The sequence below is a fragment of the Pelobates fuscus genome, chromosome 13 (assembly GCF_036172605.1).
Source record: "Pelobates fuscus isolate aPelFus1 chromosome 13, aPelFus1.pri, whole genome shotgun sequence".
Taxonomy (NCBI): domain Eukaryota; kingdom Metazoa; phylum Chordata; class Amphibia; order Anura; family Pelobatidae; genus Pelobates; species Pelobates fuscus.
In genome coordinates this window covers 81,466,257-81,488,241 of record NC_086329.1, presented here as the reverse complement: position 1 = coordinate 81,488,241, position 21,985 = coordinate 81,466,257, and the positions used below count along the sequence as shown (strand labels likewise).

General features: G+C 40.2%; 2 protein-coding genes across 2 annotated transcripts in view; both read right to left on the bottom strand.

Moving 5' to 3' along the window:
* LOC134583131 (intelectin-1-like) overlaps window positions 1–21,985 on the bottom strand; it is a 524,948-nt gene that overhangs the window by 443,880 nt on the left and 59,083 nt on the right. The window lies entirely within an intron of this gene.
* LOC134583094 (intelectin-1-like) lies at window positions 6,442–21,431 on the bottom strand. Its single transcript, XM_063439864.1, has 6 exons — window positions 21,294–21,431; window positions 16,173–16,420; window positions 14,346–14,504; window positions 9,180–9,300; window positions 8,983–9,086; window positions 6,442–6,649 (listed from the first exon to the last, which is right to left on the bottom strand). The coding sequence occupies exons 1-6, from the start codon at window positions 21,427–21,429 to the stop codon at window positions 6,497–6,499; spliced, it is 921 nt and encodes a 306-aa protein (XP_063295934.1). The 5' UTR covers window positions 21,430–21,431; the 3' UTR covers window positions 6,442–6,496.

Genomic DNA, 21,985 nt, shown 5'->3' with positions numbered 1-21,985 from the left:
CCCCTCCCAGCCGGGCCCTCGGACCATGTCCGAAGTGCCCGACTGGTCAGTCCGCCCCTGGTTGGCAGAGTACACGCTGAAGGCCTGACACACCAGCTTGAAGGACACTGACTGCTATTAGCTTACAGTGAAAAACTTTTTTTCTTTTTAAAGGCACACTATTTTCACACCTGATATGAGTGGCAAAGTGGACTGGCAGCGGTTGGCAGAGTACACGCTGAAGGCCTGACACACCAGCTTGAAGGACACTGACTGCTATTAGTTTACAGTGAAAAACTTTTTTCTTTTTAAAGGCACGCTATAGTCACACCAGATATGAGTAGCAAAGTGTACTTGCAGAGGTTGGCAGAGTACATGCTGAAGGCCTGACACCCGCTTGAAGACAACTAACTTCTATTCAATCTATAACAGTGAAAAAAGTTTTTTGTTTTTAAATGCACGCTATTGTGACACCAGATATGAGTGGCAAAGTGGACTGGCAGAGGTTGGCAGAGTACACGCTGAAGGCCTGACACCCAGACGCTTGCAGACAACTAACTGCTATTCAATCTATTACAGTGAAAACATTTTTTTTCTTTTTAAATGCAAGCTTAAGCTATTGTGACACCAGATATGAGTGGTGGCACTGGGCAAGTGGGCACAGTATCTACTGTGAGCCTGACACAGAAGCTGGCAGACAACTAACTGCTATTCAATCTATTACAGTGAAAAAAAATCTTTTTAAATGTCAAGCTTAAGCTATTGTGACACCAGATATGAGTGGTGGCACTGGGCAAGTGGGCACAGTATCCACTGTGAGCCTGACACAGAAGCTGTCAGACAACTAACTGCTATTCAATCTATTACAGTGAAAAAAATGTATTTTTAAATGTCACGCTTAAGCTATTGTGCCACCAGCACTGGGCAAGTGGGCACAGTATCCACTGTGAGCCTGACACAGAAGCTGGCAGACAACTAACTGCTATTCAATCTATTACAGTGTAAAAACTTTTTTCTTTTTAAAAGCACGCTATTGTCACACCTGATATGAGTTGCAAAGTGGACTGGCAGAGGTTGGCAGAGTACACGCTGAAAGTCTGACACCCGCTTTAAGGACACTGACTGCTATTAGCTTACAGTGAAAAACAATTTTTCTTTTAAAAGGCACGCTATTGTCACACCAGATATGAGTGGCAAAGTGGACTGGCAGAGGTTGGCAGAGTACACGCTGAAGGCCTGACACACCAGCTTGAAGGACACTGACTGCTATTAGCTTACAGTGAATTTTTTTTTTCTTTTTAAAGGCACACTATTGTCACACCAGATATGAGTGGCAAAGTGCACTTGCAGAGGTTGGCAGAGTACACGCTGAAGGCCTGACACCCGCTTTAAGGACACTGACTGCTATTAGCTTACAGTGAAAAACGTTTTTTCTTTTTAAAGGCACGCTATTGTCACACCAGATATGAGTGGCAAAGTGCACTTGCAGAGGTTGGCAGAGTACACGCTGAAGGCTTGACACCCAGACGATTGCTATTCAATCTATTACAGTGAAAACATTTGTTTTTGTTTTTAAATGCAAGCTTAAGCTATTGTGCCACCAGATATGAGTGGTGGCACTGGGCAAGTGGGCACAGTATCCACTGTGAGCCTGACACAGAAGCTGGCAGACAACTAACTGCTATTCAATCTATTACAGTGAAAAAAATTTTTGTTTTTAAATGTCAAGCTTAAGCTATTGTGACACCAGATATGAGTGGTGGCACTGGGCAAGTGGGCACAGTATCCACTGTGAGCCTGACACAGAAGTTGGCAGACAACTAACTGCTATTCAATCTATTACAGTGAAAAAAAAATCTTTTTAAATGTCAAGCTTAAGCTATTGTGACACCAGATATGAGTGGTGGCACTGGGCAAGTGGGCACAGTATCCACTGTGAGCCTGACACAGAAGCTGGCAGACAACTAACTGCTCTTCAATCTATTACAGTGAAAACAAATGTTTTGTTTTTAAATGCAAGCTTAAGCTATTGTGACACCAGATATGAGTGGTGGCACTGGGCAAGTGGGCACAGTATCCATTGTGAGCCTGACACAGAAGCTGGCAGACAACTAACTGCTATTAGCTTACAGTGAAAAACTTCACTAGTTATTACTATTTTTTGTGAACTGTGAAGACTACTCTGCCATCTATTCATAAGTATAAGTATTTATTTTATATTTGGATTTTGCTTGAAGGGTACACTTCCACTCTGTGTTTTTACACTTTGTTACTCATTATCTATTGAAAGGTGTTGGGATAACACCTATCTCACCCTTCTATGCATTGTGTGCTGATTGAATAAGTGTTGAAGCGCCCTACTTGTATTTTCTTTTTCTTAATACTGGTGAAGGTGAACTTACCTCACTCCCGTCTGGATCTTCATCAATTCCGGACATTCGGGCATCGGCTGGTGAGTACGGTACTGTTTCTTCACTGCAGTCAGTCCTTCGCTGGGGGGGTTCCTGACGGGTGTTAGTTTTTTTTTTTTATCAGTGGGAACAGGGGGCGCAAGCGTGCAGGTATTGGATTGTCAGCTTCGGTCGGTTTGGTCCCCCGCCCCCGCTCAGCAGCCACAAGGAGGACAGGCGGTTCAGGGGGGTCGTGGGCTTCCCCTCGCCCATGCTTAGCATTGCTGTTGGTATTCCTTCTGTGGTGTTGGGTACCACCACACCTTCTGTCATGGAGGTGTCCCCGGCGATGGGTGATTCTTCGGGGGCCTCCGATGTGGCGCGGGGGTCCGCTTATATGTGTTGGTCCGGGCCTCTGGGATTGCACCTGAAGCAGGAAGTTAGGGAAAAATTTGGAGGGGAGAATTTGTCGAGATTTTCTCCCTCCTGCCAATGGAGGAGGCTCCTCTACTGGTGGAGAAGGACAGCAAGGAATCAGAAAAAGACAAAGAAAAATACAGTTACCAAAAGATCCCCAAGACATTCGGAAATTGGATTTGCGCTTTTTCCATACTGGCTAGTGTCACTTGGGAAAAGGTTCAGCAGAAGTGCTCTGCATTGTTCTGCTACCAGGACGCCATTTGGAACGCTTGTCGTACCTATAGTGGGCTGGGGTGGTGGAAGTATAACGAGTAATTCCGTCAACGGTTGGCGGTGCGCCCCTTAATTTCCTGGGACCAGATAGACATTGGCCTCTGGCTCCCCATTATAACCCACCCGGTGCCGCAGCAGGGTGGTTTCTCGTCCTTTCTTGGGGGTGCCGGTGGGGGGGTGTCCTCCGCCTCACCAGCTGCGCAACAGAGGCCATGCTGTTGTTGGAAATGTAATGACAGTCATTGCAAATGGGGAGCATCGTGCCATTTCAAGCATGAATGCTCCACTTGCGGGGGTGCTCATCCCATGTGCTCATCAAGTGGGGAAAAGTTAGCGAGAAAGGGGATCTGGGGTCTAAAGGCGGCGACGCCGATGGTCATAACCGCGATGCTCCCGTGGCACCAGTGTTAGGAACCGTCAGGATCAGTCTCCAGGGCCACGTTAACTCGATACAGTAAGGTGTGGTGTGAGTGGGACACATGGGAGCATGATCAGGGTGGTTTTGGTATCCCGGCTGCCCACCTCTCAGGGCTTTTGAAGCTCTTGAATAACTGGAAGTCAGAGGGTAAGACTCCCTCTGTGATCTCCTTGTGTTTTTCGGGTCTTAACTTCCTGTTCAAGCTACAGGGGTGGGAAGATTCTACCAAGGCATTTGTGGTGTTCCAGGCGCTGAAAGGCTTGAGGCGTCAGACTTCTTCCATGGACGTGAGAAGGTCCAGTCTCCGCTATACTCTTGACAAGATTGTGTGGTGTGCTTCCTCTGGTCTGTTACTCTGTTTTTGGGGCCCTTCTATTCGCGTTGGCCTATTCCCTGGAATTTTGGGGGGCAATGCGAATTGGGGAATTGGTGAGTCCTAGTTGGTGCTGTAGTGGTGGGGTGTTTGCCAATGTTCAGTGTCCTGCGGATCAATTACATTTAAGATCCGACGCTCGAAGACGGATGTCCTCGGGAAGAGTAAGTGGGCTCGCTTGGGTGCTGTCCCGGGTTCAGCTATTTGTCCCATTTTTTCCTTTTGGGAGTACTGTGAGCTGCGCCCAGTATCCACAGGCCCTCTTTTGGTACATGAGGATGGGAGCTTTCGTTCTCATTTCCAATTTATTCGGGTCTTTCACTCAGGGCTGGAGGTCCTGGGGATTGACAGCAAGGAATATTGTGGGCATTCCTTTCGGATTGGTGCTGCCACGGAGGCTTCTAGGCTGGGTATGCCAGCACAAGCGATTCAGAGGATAGGGAGGTGGGCATCTGGGTGTTTTGTTTCATATGTTCGTCCTTTCTGCCTCCTGAATTAATGTTTCTCTCCGCAGGTGCAACTTCACCCAGGGTCTGGGTGATGGGGCACTCATATGTATTCTGGGCCAGGAGGCATGTGAACGTGAGCTCTTTTACGCCTTCTGAAGCAGAGGTTCATTGGTTTGGCGTCAGACATATGAAATGGGTTCGGCTCCTCCCAGAACTGGTTCAGCTTTTCCGCCTTCTGGGTGCGCCGAGCATCCTAGTTATTCACCTTGCGGGTAATGATCTTGGGACAATACCTATATGGGGGTTGTCGGATGCTATTAAGAGGGACTTGGCACGCGTTTTAGTTCTGTTTCCTGACTTGTGAGTCATTTGGTCGGAGGTCATTTCTCGTAACTACTGAGAGAGCCATGGAACACTGCCGTATTAAATTAAATAGGAGTGTCTCTAAGTTTGTGTTTGGGGTGAAAGGGATCCCGGTTCGCCACAGGGTGGTAAAACAGGAGGCGGCTAATTTATTTCGGGGTGATGGCGTGTACCTCATGGAGGTCGGGCTCGACCTTTTTAATCTGCTATCCAGGAAGTTGTGGAACAGGCCTTGAGTGGTTAGTGTGGGGCCCCCCACTCATTTTAGGCGTAAAACAGCGGGGTTGTGGTGGGGGCATGTCCTTGCCAATAGGCTGGGGGGCTATTACATTAAGTGTCAGGATATGGACAAGGTCGGGTCTCAACCTCCCCTGCTCTGTAGGGTAAACTTTTCAGTTGCCGACTTGGACGTGCACACTGAGCTAAAAGCCAGCTGGTGGTAAACATTAAAAGGAAAATGGAATTTGGTTTGGACGAGGGGGGAGGTGAGAACCCAGTAGGCAAGTTGGTGCATAGGCACATGGTCTTGTTCATTGGCAAGGAGGTGTATGTAAAGTCTGTAGGGCCTAGGTGTTCATTTATATGTTAAGTTATGGATTATTTATGTATTTATCTCTGGTTATAATTAAATGATAAAGTTAATAAAGGTTTGATGAGTCCTACAGTCTTATGTTTAATAAATGCTGTGGCCTGTTTCATCCAAATTCGGTGTCTCTCATTATTGGGGGATATTTGGGGTAGGCTCTGTTATTCTTATTTGCATCACATTCCCCGCTACATCCATACATGACTTATTTACAATGATGGTATATAGAAATCAGTTTAATAATAATTTTCCTGCATTATGACATAGGCATTTCTATTGATATTTTCAACTCTATTTTTTTATTGGAATTGCATATCAGAATGTAATGAGAAATATACACCAATGTATAACAATACCAAACTCCTTTTAAAATTGGCAGTGAGAATATAATGTAAAAGAGCAATTACTGTTTTATACACAATAATATGTAGATGCTATAAGATCACTTAAAATCTTCTAAACTTCAATGCTAAACATAAAAGACTCTACAGATAAAATGGAAAACAGTAGCATTGCTTGACCCTGCTTTTGAATGAGTTAATTAATGTACTCAGAGGAATTAAGAAAAAACGGCTTATATTCCATAAAGGGTACTATGCAATCAAATTGTTCTCCTGTGCACAACATAGCGTGTACCTGTATGCTTGTAAAACTTTTATAGGTACACTATAGGTACCAAAACAACTTTAGCTTAAGGAAGCAGTTTTGCTGCTTTAACCCTTGATAATTTTATTGAGTGTAAAAAACTGAACTGTGTTCTATACCATGTTAATGCAATATACCAATAGGAACCGCACTCAGTCCACATAAGCCAAGGGTGCTACACCAGACCGTCCATTAGCTCCCAGCACATTTATTAGAAAAAAAGAGGAACACTGCAGCATTTTGACCCAACACTTGGTATACCATCTTATCGTGATGTGCTGTGATACCTCCTGATATTCTGTAAGTGTGATTTTTATTAGAGTTATTATACGTGTAAAGGTGCACACTATGTTTTTTCTTTTTATGTCTATGCACAAGAGAACAGTTGATTCGCAGACACACTGATGATATGGTACCCTTGATGGGAGATAATCCTTTTTTCTTCATCTTGATTTTTTTTATCTGAGTATAAGTATTTATCCATTCTAACAGTGGTGTTCAGCAATACTACTCTATGAGCAAAACTCAGAAAATTGTATAAAACGTTCATTAATATTTCTTTATTTCAAAAAGTGTTTAAAGTGACGTGCAAATTTCCAATTAGCGGTAAAAGAGCAGGACGGCTGCCTCAGTTATCTCCTTGCTGGCACTCGCTTCTCTGTGTGTCCCATATCCGCTCCAGTCATAGGCAGCAAAATCTCCACATTGGATGGGATTCCCTTCTGGGAAAAAGCCTCCTCCTCCAATACAGTGCTACAAGAAATAGTTAGAAGTTACAGACTGATAACATCCTTTGAGATGGTCTGCAAGGGAAAATGGCTTGTTCTAATGCCTACTTAATTTATTTGTAATAATAAAAAAAAATCAACAAATTGCTAAAAAAAAGTTGTTTTTAAATATTCTGAAACATTCCATCCTCAAATCCATTCTGTGCTAATTATCTTTTCTAGAATTTATATTGTGTGGTGGCATGGTTATTTTTTCATAATGGGGGGCATTAGCGTATAGTGATCTTTTTGTGATTAGTAAAACATATATTGGAATAAATGGACTCAAGCAGAATTTAGACAGGCCTCTTGGACAAACTGTGTCCCTGGGTTTACAGGATACAAAATTTCGGTTTTCTACCATCCGATAGGGAATAAAATTATCTGCACTTTGCACTGTCAGTAACTGTAAAGAGGATATAATTTATTTTGAGGTATTTAGGGAAAGGCTTACTTTGTGTTATTCCCAGTGCTGGAAAACAGAGAAATGTGTGTGCATAGGTTTCTAACAATCCCTAATTAGTGCCACTAATGAATGGCAATTAATGTCATGATTTGAGCTACAGGTTTATTAATTTTACTAGATTAGTGTATTCTGCATGTCCACAAAATCTCCTCATCTCGTACATGCTGTTTTAGGTTGGTCCTTATTATTTGAGGTGTCCTTAATAACAGAATTGTGAGGCCACCTTGGTGCACACAATCACACACATGGAGGGAGGCCATTAGAAATATTGAGACCCTATTAAAAAAAATAGTGGCAGGGCCACCCCACTACCCACTTCAATATATGTGTATATACACAGACACCCAACAGCCAGACACCTACTTATTCACATACACATTAAATATATAAATGGTATGTATGTAAACAGTTTGTTGATCCAAGGAGAAATCTCATTGCTATTATGGAGTCAAGAAGGATGTTTTCCCTTTTTGTGGCAGAATTAGATCTAGCTACAATTGTTTGTTTTTACTTTATTTTGGATTAACAGCACAAAAGAATGGGCTTTAAGGTGGAACTTGATGGACTTTAGTCTTTCTTTCAATGTAGTCAAATATGTAACACTCATACACACAGTCAGACACACACATATACACCTGACTAGAAAGACACACAATACACAGAACCAAGTCATACATATACACACAGTCAAGTACAAACACACGTACACACAATGCCAACCAGACACATGCACACAGAGTAGAAGTCACAATCATGTCAAAAAATATAGATGTTTTAGCTACACTTCTGTTTTCTTTCTCACTTTCTGCAAGAGGGTGGCTTCCCTGGGGTCTAGGAGGAGAGTGCTAGTGCAAGTTCCAGGCTTTTCTTGGCTCCTGTATGGTATGTTGTACATATAGAGGAAATGATCAAACATCACATCCTTCTGTCACTGCAGTAAGTGTTCAAAGGGAACCAGCAGTGCTCTAATTAAAAAGCCCCCTGTGTGGGTGCTCTGCAGTGTGGTCCAGTCTGAGAAAAAATATATATATATATCCCCATATTGACCACATATTGGGGATATGTGCTCTAGCAGGATTTCTTCCTTAAACTGGCTTCTTACAAAATAACTACATTCCTGAGGGCAGTTCTGCACACATAATTTATCACACATACATTAGCAGCCATTTGCAAACATCTAATTATGAAAAATGCACAATCAATGTACAACTTGCCACTCATATCAAACTAATTAGCAACACATCACATACTAGAACATATACTTAGATATATGTAAGTACACAAATGCACAGACACATAGATACACAAAACACAAAGATGCACAAAATCACTCATGCAGACATATACTACCACTCACATTGTCATACACTAGTAGACATTTAGAGATATACACACACAAATACACATAATTAGATAAAGACACGCAATTATAATTTTATGTTATCTTCTTATCCTTACCTTAAACCAAGAGAAAAGGATAGATGATTTCTAATAGGATGTTGTCTCTGCCTATAATAAGATGTTGTCCCTGCAAATGATTTTGTCTCTGTATATAGTGTTGATCTCCTTAGCTTGCTGCTCACAAAGAGAGGCAACAGGTGTCAGAATATGAGCTTGCTATCAGTAACTCTGCCCACCGCATAGCCAACACGTCTGTCTCTGGTTGCTGGTCAGTAAGAGGTGCCTGGCTCCCAGAGATTGCACTGTGCAAGCTCCTCGATTGTGTCCACATTTAAGAGTGCCTGTGAAAGCTTGAGACATGGGCCTACCGCTCACTTGCCCTGCCCATGTTTGGACCTGTACTATTCATGCCTGTATATGCTTTGGAAGAGGCAGAAAGTGTCCATACTTACATGTTCAGGATTGCATCCTGTCACCTTCATTCCTGGGCACAGAGCCAATGCTGCTTTTTCATTGTTAAAAACTCGAAACTGGACAAAGCCGGCAGTAAACTCGCCTGCAGAATGAGAAAGAAGGAGGACATAGTGTGAACACACATGGTTGTCCTGATTTAAGGTTCAAATTTATGTATAGATAAATATTGCCTTACCTCTTCCAGCTGGAGAATAGTAATTGGCTGCCTTTTCAGCATTTCCATAGTCATACACAACCGGTGCAGAAGGTCCATTGTTGACTATGCAGCTCCCAGCGTTATACTTCAGTGGATATTTCTAAGGATAGAGAGAGGAAATGATTGTTAATGTGAATATAAACATTCTGCATACATGTTTCCTGGCTAGAAGTGTAGAATTCATTTCTAACCAAGAGATGTTACTGATTTCTATACTGCTAAAGAGCAAGAATGCCAGTCCAACAGGGTTTAGACTCATGTTTCCCTATTTAAGAGAGGATTCACTTCTCTTAAATACAGAAAAGAACATATGTATAAAAATGACATAGTATAGAAATAGAAGAAAAGAACCAAGCGAAGCAAAAAAAAAAAAGGGAAAAAAAATAAATAGCTAGGAATATATATATTACCCATATACTGTATAGTTTGGGTATCTCAATAAATAATGTTCTCTGCTGTTTTCCTTCTTCTACCTCCTCTTCTAACTTTCATCTTTTTCTCTTTTGTTTCCTTTGACATTGCCCTTTCATCTTTCTCATTCTCCCTTTCTCTTGTTTTTCCTGAATAATTTTATATTAACTTATCTAAGCAATAACTCCGTTATAGAGGAGGAATATCCATACTTATATATTCTGTATGAGGTTTTATGTAAGTGAAAGGGAGACAATAAAGAATACATTATTTCATTAGTTCTTGTCTATAATATAAGCAAAAACATGTTACATTACTTAGAGAATAAAAGAGGGAGTAAAAAGGGGGGTTACTATACTATAAATGTCTCTATAAGAAAGCTATTTTTTTATAGCTTTAGAAACATAGAAACCTAGAATGTGACGGCAGATAAGAACCATTCGGCCCATCTAGTCCGCCCAATTTTCTAAATACTTTCATTAGTCCCTGGCCTTATCTTATAGTTAGGATAGCCTTATGCCTATCCCACGCATGCTTAAACTCCTTTACTGTGTTAACATCTACCACTTCAGCTGGAAGGCTATTCCATGCATCCACTACCCTCTCAGTAAAGTAATACTTCTTGTTATTATTTGTCCCTCTAATTTAAGACTATGTCCTCTTGTTGTGGTAGTTTTTCTTCTTTTAAATATAGTCTCCTCCATTACTGTGTTGATTCCCTTTATATATTTTAAATGTTTCTATCATATCCCCCCTGTCTCGTCTTTCCTCCAAGCTATACATGTTAAGATCCTTTAACCTTTCCTGGTAAGTTTTATCCTGCAATCCATGAAACAGTTTAGTAGCCTTTCTCTGAACTTGGTCTAAAGTATCAATATCCTTCTGAAGATACGGTCTCCAGTACTGCATACAATACTCCAAGTGATGTCAATACTCCAAGTGAGGTCTCACCAGTGTTCTGTACAATGGCATGAGCACTTCCCTCTTTCTACTGCTAATACCTCTCCCTATACAACCAAGCATTCTGCTAGCATTTCCTGCTGCTCTATTACATTGTCTGCCTACCTTTAAGTCATCAGAAATAATCACCCCTAAATCCCTTTGCTCAGATGTTGAGGTTAGGACTCTATCAAATATTCTGTACTCTGCCCTTGGGTTTTTACGTCCAAGATGCATTATTTTGCATTAAATGTCAGTTGCCACAACTCTGACCATTCTTCTAGTTTACCTAAATCATTTGCCATTTGGCTTATCTCTCCTGGAACATCAACCCTGTTACATATCTTAGTATCATCATCAAAAAGACACACCTTACCATCAAGACCCTCTGCAATATCACTAATAAAAATATTAAAGAGAATGGGTCCAAATACAGATCCCTGAGGTACCCCACTGGTGACAAGCCCAAGCTTCGAATATACTCCATTGACTACAACCCTCTGTTGCCTGTCACTCAGCCACTGCCTTACCCATTCAACAATATTGGAATCCAAACTTAAAGATTGCAATTTATTGATAAGCCTTCTATGTGCAACAGTGGAAAAGCCTTACTGAAATCTAGGTAAGCAATGTCTACTGCACCACCCTGATATAATATTTTAGTTACCCAATCAAAAAAATCAATACGATTAGTTTGGCATGATCTCCCTGAAGTAAACCCATGTTGATCTTGAAATCCATGTGTTTTTAGATGTTCAACAATCCTATCCTTTAACATGGTTTCCATTACTTTCCCCACTACTGAAGTAAGGCTTGCTGGCCTATAGTTATAGTAGTATACTCCTCCCTACTACGTTTCATGTGAATGGGCACAACATTCGCTAATTTCCAATCTTCTGGGACTACTCCTGTTAACAAGGATTGGTTAAATAAATCTGTTAATGGTTTTGCTAGTATACCACTAAGCTCTTTTAATAACTTTGGGTGCATTCCATCAGGTCACATTGACTTATTTGTCTTTACTTTTGACAGTTGAAATAGAACCTCTTCTTCTGTAAACTCACATGTAATAAATTACTAATTTGTCCTCTTTCCTAACTGAGGTCCCTTTCCTTGATTTTCATCTGTAAATACTGAACAAAAATATTAATTGAGGCAGTCAGCTAGACCTTTATCACCTGTATCCTCTTCTACATACCTTCCTTCTTTTGTTTTTAATCTAACTAATCCTTGTTTTACTTTCCTTTTCTCATTTATGTATCTAAAAAATGTTTTGTCCCCTTTTTTTACTGACTGTGCTATTTTCTCTTCTGTGTGTGATTTGGAAGCTCTTATAACTTGCTTAGCCTCTTTCTGCCTAATCTTATAGATCATTCTGTCTTCCTCACTCTGTTTTTTTTTTTATAATTACTAAATGCTAACTTTTAGTTTTTTACTATTTTGGCCACATCTGCGGAGTAACACAGTGGTTTTTTGACTTTTTTGCTTTAACTGACAAGCCTAATGCAATTTTCTCTTGCCTTCAGCAGTGCAACTTTTAAATAATCCAATTTCTCTTGGACACCATTTAAATTGCTCCAGTCTGATAATGACTCCTTTACACATATTCTAACTTTAGAAAAGTCAGTTTTTTTTAAAGTCGAAAACTTTTGTTTTTGTGTGTTGTGACTCAGTCACTGTTCTTATATTAAACCACACTGACTGATGATCACTGGATCCTAAACTTTCACCTACAGTAATACCTGATACCAAATCTCCATTTGTTAACACTAAATCTAGTATGGCCTCTTTACGAGTTGGCTCTTCAATGACTTGTTTTAGAGACAATCCCAGTAGGGAGTTTAGAATATGTGTGCTCCTGGCACAAGCAGCTATTTTGGTTTTCCAATTCACATCAGGAAGATTAAAGTCACCCATGATGATAACTTCCCCCTTCATTGTCATTTTAGCTATTTCCTCAACTAGTAGATTATCCAACTCTTCTATTTGTCCTGGGGGCCTATAAATCACACCTACACCTGTGATTACCAAATTCTAACGTAACCCAAACGGACTCTATGTTCGCATCACTAACGTTTTTTATTAGGCATTAATTTTAATGCTACCCGTCACATACAGGGCCACCCCTCCCCCTTTCTTGCCTTCCCTGTCTTTTCTATATAAAGAGTACCCTGGTATTGCTATGTCCCAGTCGTTTTTCTCATTATACCATGTCTCAGTAACAGCAACTAAATCTACATTATCTGCTGCCATTATTGCCACAAGTTCATGGATCTTATTCCCTAAACTGTGAGCATTTGTAGACATGACTTTAAGCTTATCATTTTTTAACACACTTGCTACAGGCACCTTCTGTCCTTGTTTTGGTTGCCGTAACATCATCATTAGATAAGAAATCATTTTCCATCCTTAATTGTTTTTTTTTTTTGTTTTTTTTTAAGATATGTGATTTCCTGGCATTTCCAACTATTAGCTAAGGCTATTTTAGCTGCAACTAATATATGTATAATCCCGAATTTACCTACTTTATTCATTCTAAGCCCAGTAAGATGTAGTAGATCTGATTCTGGGTTAAATCTTAATTGTGGCAATTTAATTTCTTTCAAAATTAGTCTAATAACTCCCCAATTTTGTTTAGTTTATCTCAATACCATAGATGCAAAAAAGTGCCCCCTGTATGATCACTGAAAGCAATTTTCAATTGTGCCCCAGAATTAGAAAAGAAAACGTTTGTCTCCAAAATTGCTAAAAGGTTTCTCCTTGGATCATTATTAACAAGTTGCTAATAATGATCATGTTAACAAGCTGTTGACAATGATCATGTAAAAGGAACACTCCACACCTTGACTTGCTTTAGCCATCTGGAGTCTGGCATTTTCTTGACAGATTATAGTGCAGTTTGCAGACAGTCATCAAGGTTTTCTTCCACTCCTGTTAGCTCCTCAGAGCTAATAGAAGGGGCAGGCACACATTTCCAGAGCATGGCTGCCTTGACCCCTTCTCATAGAGAAGAATAGGAAAACCACTGTCTTGTGTGCGCGTGTCCGTGCATGTGTGTGTGTGTGCTCGTCCCTTGAGCACAAAGGGTTCTTAATAAGTAGCCTCTGATTTATATAACCAACAGGCATGCAGCTTTTGCAAACTGTTTTTTTTCATATATCACATGCAATATGCAGAAAACAATGCATGCATGTTTTCTTAGGGGGGTATATGTACAAGTTTGTGAAAAATAATAAATACATTAATTAAATATAACATTTGTCTATGGAGTGTTGCTAAAATAGTACATATACTATGTTTTGCCTAAAATATATTCTGAACTTTATTTTTACATAATATATTTAATTTAACAGTTCTTTTCAGTAAAGGAACTTTTCTGAATCAGTAGGCAAAATCTCCTATCTTCAAGTTTCAAGAGACTATATACTAAAATTGTTCATTATCAGGCATTCAAAGTAAAATCCAAATTTTAGGCCATTAAGTCATGGAACATTAAATTGCCATGGACTAAATATACTACATATAATAACAATATAGTTTTATGTTATAAGTTTATTTAACAATATGTTTCAATAAGAAAATCTTTCTGATTTATGTGATGAATTCAAAGTGAATTAGTTTGAAATTTTAAGTTGATTAAATTATATTTAAATTCCTCAAGCATGATTTCTTCATCGGGAATATAGTTGTTTTTATTAATTCAATATAAAATGTTGATAGTTGCAGACGTGTTATACATGTAAATAAATGTACACATAGTGAGAAGTTCAAATGTGTTTTGGAGAAATATTTTACCTTGTACAAGTTGAAAAGGTTTCCTCCTTCTGCGGGCAAGAAGCCATTATCTGTACGATATCTCAGCAGGGCTGTGTCCCTCCATTGATAAAGTGGAGTCAGGTTAGGCACATGCCACAAACCCAAGTCCTTGGAGGATATGTCATAATATCCTGGATTCTGGGAAATAGTAATTATTTCATTAAACCAGGCTACAGGATACAGGATAAAAAGTTACAGAACAATCTGATTAGCAAGCAGAAAACATGTGAAGATCGCAAGTCCTAGAGACCTTGGGTGTAATAATGAATGTAATAACCTATAATTCTGTTTGTAAAATTGCCTGGTGTGTTTGGATGTTTAACATGACTACACATGTGAATAGGATATATATTATATATAAGATATATTGTTCTTGTTCTAACTTACATTTTTGTTTCAGAAATTATCATTGATGCGTCACATACATTTTCTCAGAAAAGACCCACCCTGGTCACACCACACTCACATTCCTAAAATGAAAGTGTCCCTCTATCTCCATTTGAAACGTTGGGTGGTATGAAACCCTATAACTCTATACAGTCAAAGATTAGATAAACCCCTATATTGAGATGAACCCAACGATTAGATAAATCCCTGTATTTTTATGAACCCCAAGATGAGACACAATTTGGTATCAATATGCACACTAAGTTAACATTAAAAAAAGAGTATTCAAGAGTAAATAAAAAGAATATCTGAGAAGGCACTCTAACATTGGATTAAAATGTTATTTTGTCCTGATATTCAGGTACCTGCCACTTACTATATGCAATATGGAGAAGAATATGCTGGGCAATTCCCTCTGCTATTTCTTTAGGATGGGACGCCCTTGCTTTCAGCCTGCACTACTCACTATGGTTTTGTGGATTGTGTTGCCTACCTACATTTGGCAATTTGCGAACATGGGACAGCATGTCATAAGATTGTTTAATTGATATCATTATTTATTTTTGCTATGTATTGTATGGTATATGGGGGTGTTCTTTATGCATGACTAAGGAGGAGAAGTCGAAACATTGCATATACCTGTGCCTGTGTGTACAAACACTATTCACACTCATTTGAGACCATCCAATTTTTGCTAAAGTACTATTGAGGGATGGCAGTTCCTGACTGTGGCATGAGGCTCAGGAGCAGTGGGCTACCACTTTACTCTACAAAGGACCATTTGCGATGTCACATATTTGTTTATACTTTATTAAAATCGATATCTAGACATGCACTCCAAGATTGCATGAAAAACCTTATCTGGACATACACCTAAAGATTGGATTGGAATCTCTGTGTCAACATGCACTCCAAAGTTTATACAAAAGGACCTTGAACTGGAAAGGTGAATATATGTAATGTTTTCCTTACCACCAATAGGTCAATAGGTCTTATAACTTAAATGGCTATTCCTTCTCTATATATTTGTCTTGGAAGTGGTGTTCCAGATTGTGTGGCGTTATCCCTAAAGCATCAGGTGAGTGATGATAAACCCTATGCCATTAATTTACAGCTTTTAAAAAAATTCTCCCTGATATTTTATATAAGGTTGGCTTTAAAACCATAAGAAAAAGAAAACAAATGTAGACAGAAATGAGCAGGATGTTGAAATGATGCAATCAGCTTCTAATTCTGCATTTTGACATTCTAAACCCAGAAGATCACTCTCTAAATCTAAGTAACTAGCCATACACCTGAATATTAACATAAAAAGGATTAAAACCCTGTTAGCCGTGGCTTCTTAATTTCATGACGGCTACATTTATAAGAAAATGGATGATCCCAAAAACATTCAGAGAACTGTATAATGTTTGGTACCTTGTAGTCATCACTAGTTGCTCCAACAGCATTACCAAATGTGGCATAGTTTGCCCAGTTGTGATCACCCTCAGGATAGTTAGCGGAATTGCCCTGCTGACTGGACCAGCGATCTCCTGTTGTGCACTTCCCATACATATTGTTTTCATGTACACTGGCCACCAATGTCCATCCTCCTCCATTTGTGGTCATGTCACAGAAGGTTTGGTACTGCTCTCCATCTTTGGTTGTCAGAGTATAAATTCCATCTGTGACAATAAGTGTAATACATGTTTATTGGTACTTGGAAATAATATATTTAATCTCATAAATAGATGTCACTATTATGACCATGGCCTCAATGGCCTAGTAAAATATAGAGCAAAAACATAATAATAATAAAAAAAAAATAAAAAAAACAGACAACATTGATTTAATCTCCATTGCATAGTTGCTAACTAAAAAGGTTCTGGTACATGGCCCACATACCTGACAACCAGAGAGAGGTGTTACCTTGTATGTCCGTAATAGAACTTAACTTCCTCCCAGTATACATAAAGCTACAACATGGAGAGAGAGAGGAGGAGGCAGAACAGGCCATGAGCAGCCAAAGCAGATACTGACAGGAACTACAGGTGAGTGATTCAGGTAATGGTATTACTATACAGGGACAGCAGGTAGAGACATAATTATTTGTAATAACAGAGGATGGAAAGAAGAAATTCATGGTCAATGGTGTTGAAAGTAACAGAGGATTGGTAGAGAGCAGTGACCAATGGATTTAACAGCAATTAAGTCATTTGATACTTCGGGCACGGCTGTTTTGGCAAACTGAGTTGAGTGCAAAATCCAGATTGAAGCAGGTCAAGCAGACGGTTACATTTAAGAAAGTTGGTCAGCCTTCTATACAAAACTCTCCAAAGGATCTTGGATACAAATGTAGTATTAGTGGGGCAGTAGTGGGATAGGGTTTTTTTGTCCAGGTTGGCTTTTTAGTACTGCTGTTGTTGGTGTTTTTATGGGGTTCTTTGGAATCAGGTTTTTGGTTGCATGCTTGAAGGGTGGAGGAAATATAACAGAGGAGAGGGAGAGGTGGAAGTATTGGTAGAGATTAAAAGAATATTTTCCATGATTGTAGAAATCTTCTCAGTGAAGACAGTTGCCACGTTTGTAGTGGTCAAGTTAGTAGGAGGAGGAGCAGCAACAAAGATTATTATATGTAAATTATTATATGCAAAGAAGATTATTATATGTAAATACTGCTCACCCCCACACACACAGACCTCATCCAGCACCACAAATGCAAACACACATAACCCATCTGCACACACTACACACACCACATCATCTCCACAAACACATATTTGATTCACTACATCCTCTATAGAGACTGCATTCACTACACAAACACAGACACTGAATCCACTACACACACACTGCATCCGCTATACAAACATACTCTCTGCATCCACTTTACACACACATGGTATCCACTTTCCTCATTCGCTCTCTCTGAATCCACTATTCACACACATTTGCCTCCACTATACACATTCACACACCTTGCATCCACTTTACTTATCCTTGTGGGCAGACTGTACTTGGACTCCGGGGGCCAAGGGCTTGAGCTGTGTAAGGTGTCCCAAAATGAATGATGGTAGCCCTGTTAGGAGGTGTCAGGTTATCTAGTTTAGAGGAGAATAAGGTTGCAGAGCTAGTGTAGGTGAGGTTTGAATTTGGTAAACTGAGAGTTTAGAGGTTGGTGGAGAATTGCTGTAGGTCAAGACATGGAAGGTTTCTGCTAGACTGATGAAAGGTTAAGGCACATAGACAGAGGCAGGTTACCTCTGATACTGCAGATACTCTGGAGTGCAACACCCATCATGCTACTAAGGTATGGCAGGGAAGCAATGCCTCTGCTTTATTTCAGAGCAATGCCTCTTTTCTCTCAGGCTCTGAACTGAAAGCAGAAGCTTGCTTGAAATGGCCACCAGCATAGTCAATTGATTAATTGGCTACTGCCTGCCAAATGATGGCACACATCATCAATGCCTTGTTTGAGAGGGAAAGTAACTTCCACTCCAGATATTTAGAAACAAGAACTCCTATAGGTAGTGAATGGAGCACAAAATGTGTTTTTATTATTATTATTATTATTATTATTATTATTATTATTATTATTTATATAGCACCAACATATTCTGCAGCATTGTACAATTACTTAGAAATAACTTGAATTTGGGGAGATGGGGATAACATTGGGGAGCATCAACACAAGCAGTTATATTTGAGTTGAATATCTATAATTGCTAAAGCTTGGTAAACTTGTGTTTTACTTAAAGGACCACTCTAGGCACCCAGACCACTTCAGCTTAATGAAGTGGTCTGGGTGCCTGGTCCCTCTAGGATTAACCCTTTTTTTTTATAAACATAGCAGTTTCAGAGAAACTGCTATGTTTATAATAGAGTTAATCCAGCCTCCAGAGCCTCCAGTGGCTGTCTCACTGACAGCCGCTAGAGGCGCTTGCGTGATTCTCACGGTGAAAATCACAGTGAGAGCACGCAAGCGTCCATAGGAAAGCATTGTAAATGCTTTCCTATGAGACCGGCTGAATGCGCGCCCAGCTCTTGCCGCGTATGCGCATTCAGCAGAAAGGGAGGATCGGAGGCGGAGAAGAGGAGGAGAGCTCCCCGCCCGGCGCTGGAATAAAGGTAAGTTTTAACCCTTTCCTCATAGTGATCCTTTAACATTTTGAAGTATACTTCTTTTCACATGTGTTGTGTGTGATTGTAAGTGTGTATCTGCGTGCGTGAGTGTATTGACGGTTGTGTCTTTGTAAGTTTATGTGTATGACTGTATATCTTTATGTGGGTCTGTATATCTGTGTAAGTGTTTTTCTATTTGTGTCTATATCTATAATTTGGATCAATGTGTGTCTGTATGTATCCACTTGTAACTGTGTGTTTTTATGTGTGCCTTTGTATTGTATGTTTTTTGTGGATATCTGAGTGTGGTGTGTACTTGAATGTTGTTTCCATCAGGGTGGGCTAGTGTGTAGTGTGTCTGTATAGGTGAAGTAGCGTGTGTAGGGGTGGTAGAGAGTGTGTGTTTAGGGAATGTAGTATGTGTTTGCCTACAGGGAATCTATGTGTGCATAGGGTATCCACAGTGTGTATGTCAGGAATGTAGTGTGTGTGTAGGGTTCAAGTGTGTGTTTGAAGGACCCAGAGTGTGTATAGGAGATCTAGTGAATGATCCAGAGTTGAGTAAAGGATCTAGTGTGTCTGGAATGTAATGTGCTTATGGGTGCAGTGTGTGTGAGGGGTGCTGTAGTATATATATATATATATATATATATATATATATATGGAAGTATTGTGTGTGTGTGTGTGTGTGTGTTTGGTGCAGTGTGTTGGGGGTGCAGTGTGTGTGTGTGTGTGTTGAGGGGTGTAGTGTGTGTGTGTGTGAGACGTGCAGTGTGTGTGTGAGATGGGTGCAGTTTGTGTATAAGGGGGCTGTATGTGTGTGAGGGTGCAGTGTGTGTTAGAGTGCTGTGTGTGTGTGTGTGTGTGTGTGTGTGTGAGAGAGAGAGTGTGAGTGCTGTGTGTGAGTGTTTGTGAGTGCAGTGTGTGTATGTGAGGCTGCAGTGTGTGTGAGAGTGCTGTGTGTGTGTGTGTGAGTGGGAGGGTGCAGTGTGTGCGAGAGTGCTGTGTGTGAGTGCTGCGTGTGTGAGAGTGCTGTGTGTGAGTGCTGTGTGTGTGTGTGAGTGCAGTGTGAGTGTGAGGGTGCTGTGTGAGTGTGAGGGTGCTGTGTGTGTATATATTTGAAGGGATTGTGTGTTGGGGGAGCCAAATAAAAAAGAAAAATTAAAAAAGCAAGCATTGTATCCCCTCCTCCTTTTTCAGCTTATGCCCGGGAAAAGGTGGGGGGGAGGGGGCTTGCTACAATCCCTGGTGGTGCTAATGGTAAGTGAACTCTAGCCTGTGGGGTTAGAGTTCACTCTTGCGACTAGGAGCATTGCCATGGCAATGCACCCACCTCGCGAGAGGAACTCGGCAGAGCTGCAGTGTAGAGCTCCTCTGGGTCCTCTCCAGTCTCCCTTCCCATCCGGTGGCCACATTACACTACCTGTGCGCCAGTTAGGGAGATCTTTGGCCTGTCATGGAATATAGCAGGGGCCGGTGCTCGGAGAGCGCAGGCCCTGCATGGGTCGGCCAGGGAGGTCCTGTGATCTCCTCTGCTGGCCTCGGCCCATGGCCATCACGGCCCACCGGTCATTTGCCCCAGTGTGCCTGATGGCCAGTCCGGGCCTGCTTAGTTTCTAGCCTGTTCAGTGCATCCATGTGAGAGCTAACAAACTCATTGACTATTTATACACAGACACTAATTGCAATTTAAAAAGCCAGAGGCTCTGGAAATTAACCTTTAATTGCCATTTTAACCTGCGTGTGTCACCTTGTGTGTCAGTAACAAGGCCAAACATTCAAGGGTATGTAAATGTTTGATCAGGGCCATTTGGGTGATTTTTGTTATCATTATGACTTAAAAAGGAGCTAATCAACTATGTGATAAGAAATGTCTTCATATGATCAATATCCTTCAATAAAATATATTTTTTGCATGATCAGTCCTATTTCCAAAATCAATGCCAAAATGTCACAATTTCTGCCAGGGTATGCAAACGTTTGAGCACATCTGTATGCTCTAAGACACTGATACAACACACACATATACCCATGAATTCTAACACCAATACTACCCCCAAATACACTCATGCATTTAAATGCCAACACTACACAGAAACACCCCTGCACTCAAAGATACATCTACTCCATACAAAAACACTTCTATATTCAAACAATCCTTGTATCAAAGAAAAAAAAATCACTTATCTAAAAAGTTATGGTTAGGGCACAAAAGAAACAACAGGTGAATAAAACTGACAGGTTTAATAAATTGTGCCAAATATTCAAATATCCATAATTGAGATGTAAATTTACAGCAACATTTTGCTAAATTTCTCTGCAAAGTGTCTCTGAAATTGTATATTTAAATTTTGGCAACATCGCCATTGTGATTTCAAATTCCCTTATAGCCCAACAGTGAGAACGCCAACTTGGTCATTGGTTTCTCTGACTTACCAGTTGCGAAACGATAAATTTTCTTGATGTCCTTGCAGCTCCTGTACCCAATGTCAGAGCTCCCAGTGGGGAAGTCATTGTCAGCATGTCCGCTGGTAAAAACCAGGGCCAGCACTAACAAACTGTACTGCAACATCTTCTTCTGGCATGAGAAACAAATGACAGATATTATAAAAATTATCATATACAGTTTTAAATACAAGATTTGGTGTTTGTGTTTTAGCACATATAGATTAACCTGCATTTATTTAACATTATAACCTTGACATTGTGATTTATCATGCGATTGGTTAAACAGAGAATTCTACCCAGAGTGTGAATTCAATGCCATCTATCACTTACCTTTTTTTCACAGAGTATGGTGTAAGAGCAAGCTCTCGGCTCCTCTTTATAGAGGGAAACACTTTGTAAACCGGTCCATCAGCATACTTTGGACTTGTTTTACCTAATAATTTAGATGGATTTGAGGAGCAATGGCCTTTAGCTATTAACTCAATCAATCAATTTCACATTCAATATTTATTGACTGCTTGCTAAATCTTTACTAAATGATACATTGGAACAGAGTAATTTCTCTGTGCACACTCACATCAGTTATAACAGCTTTTTATTTATATCTGTACATATATTATATTTATATTTACCGTGCCCTCCACTAATATTGTCATCCTTTGCAAATATGAACAAAGAAG

Bases quoted from the DNA above. Each gene is read 5' to 3' on its own strand.
- LOC134583094 (XM_063439864.1), bottom strand. From the start codon at position 21,429: ATGTTGCAGTACAGTTTGTTAGTGCTGGCCCTGGTTTTTACCAGCGGA. The intron at 9,301-14,345 runs GTAAAATATTTC...CTCTATCCTTAG, and splicing joins ACCTTTTCAACTTGTACAAG to AAATATCCACTGAAGTATAA. The intron at 9,087-9,179 runs GTAAGGCAATAT...CTCATTCTGCAG, and splicing joins CTATTCTCCAGCTGGAAGAG to GCGAGTTTACTGCCGGCTTT.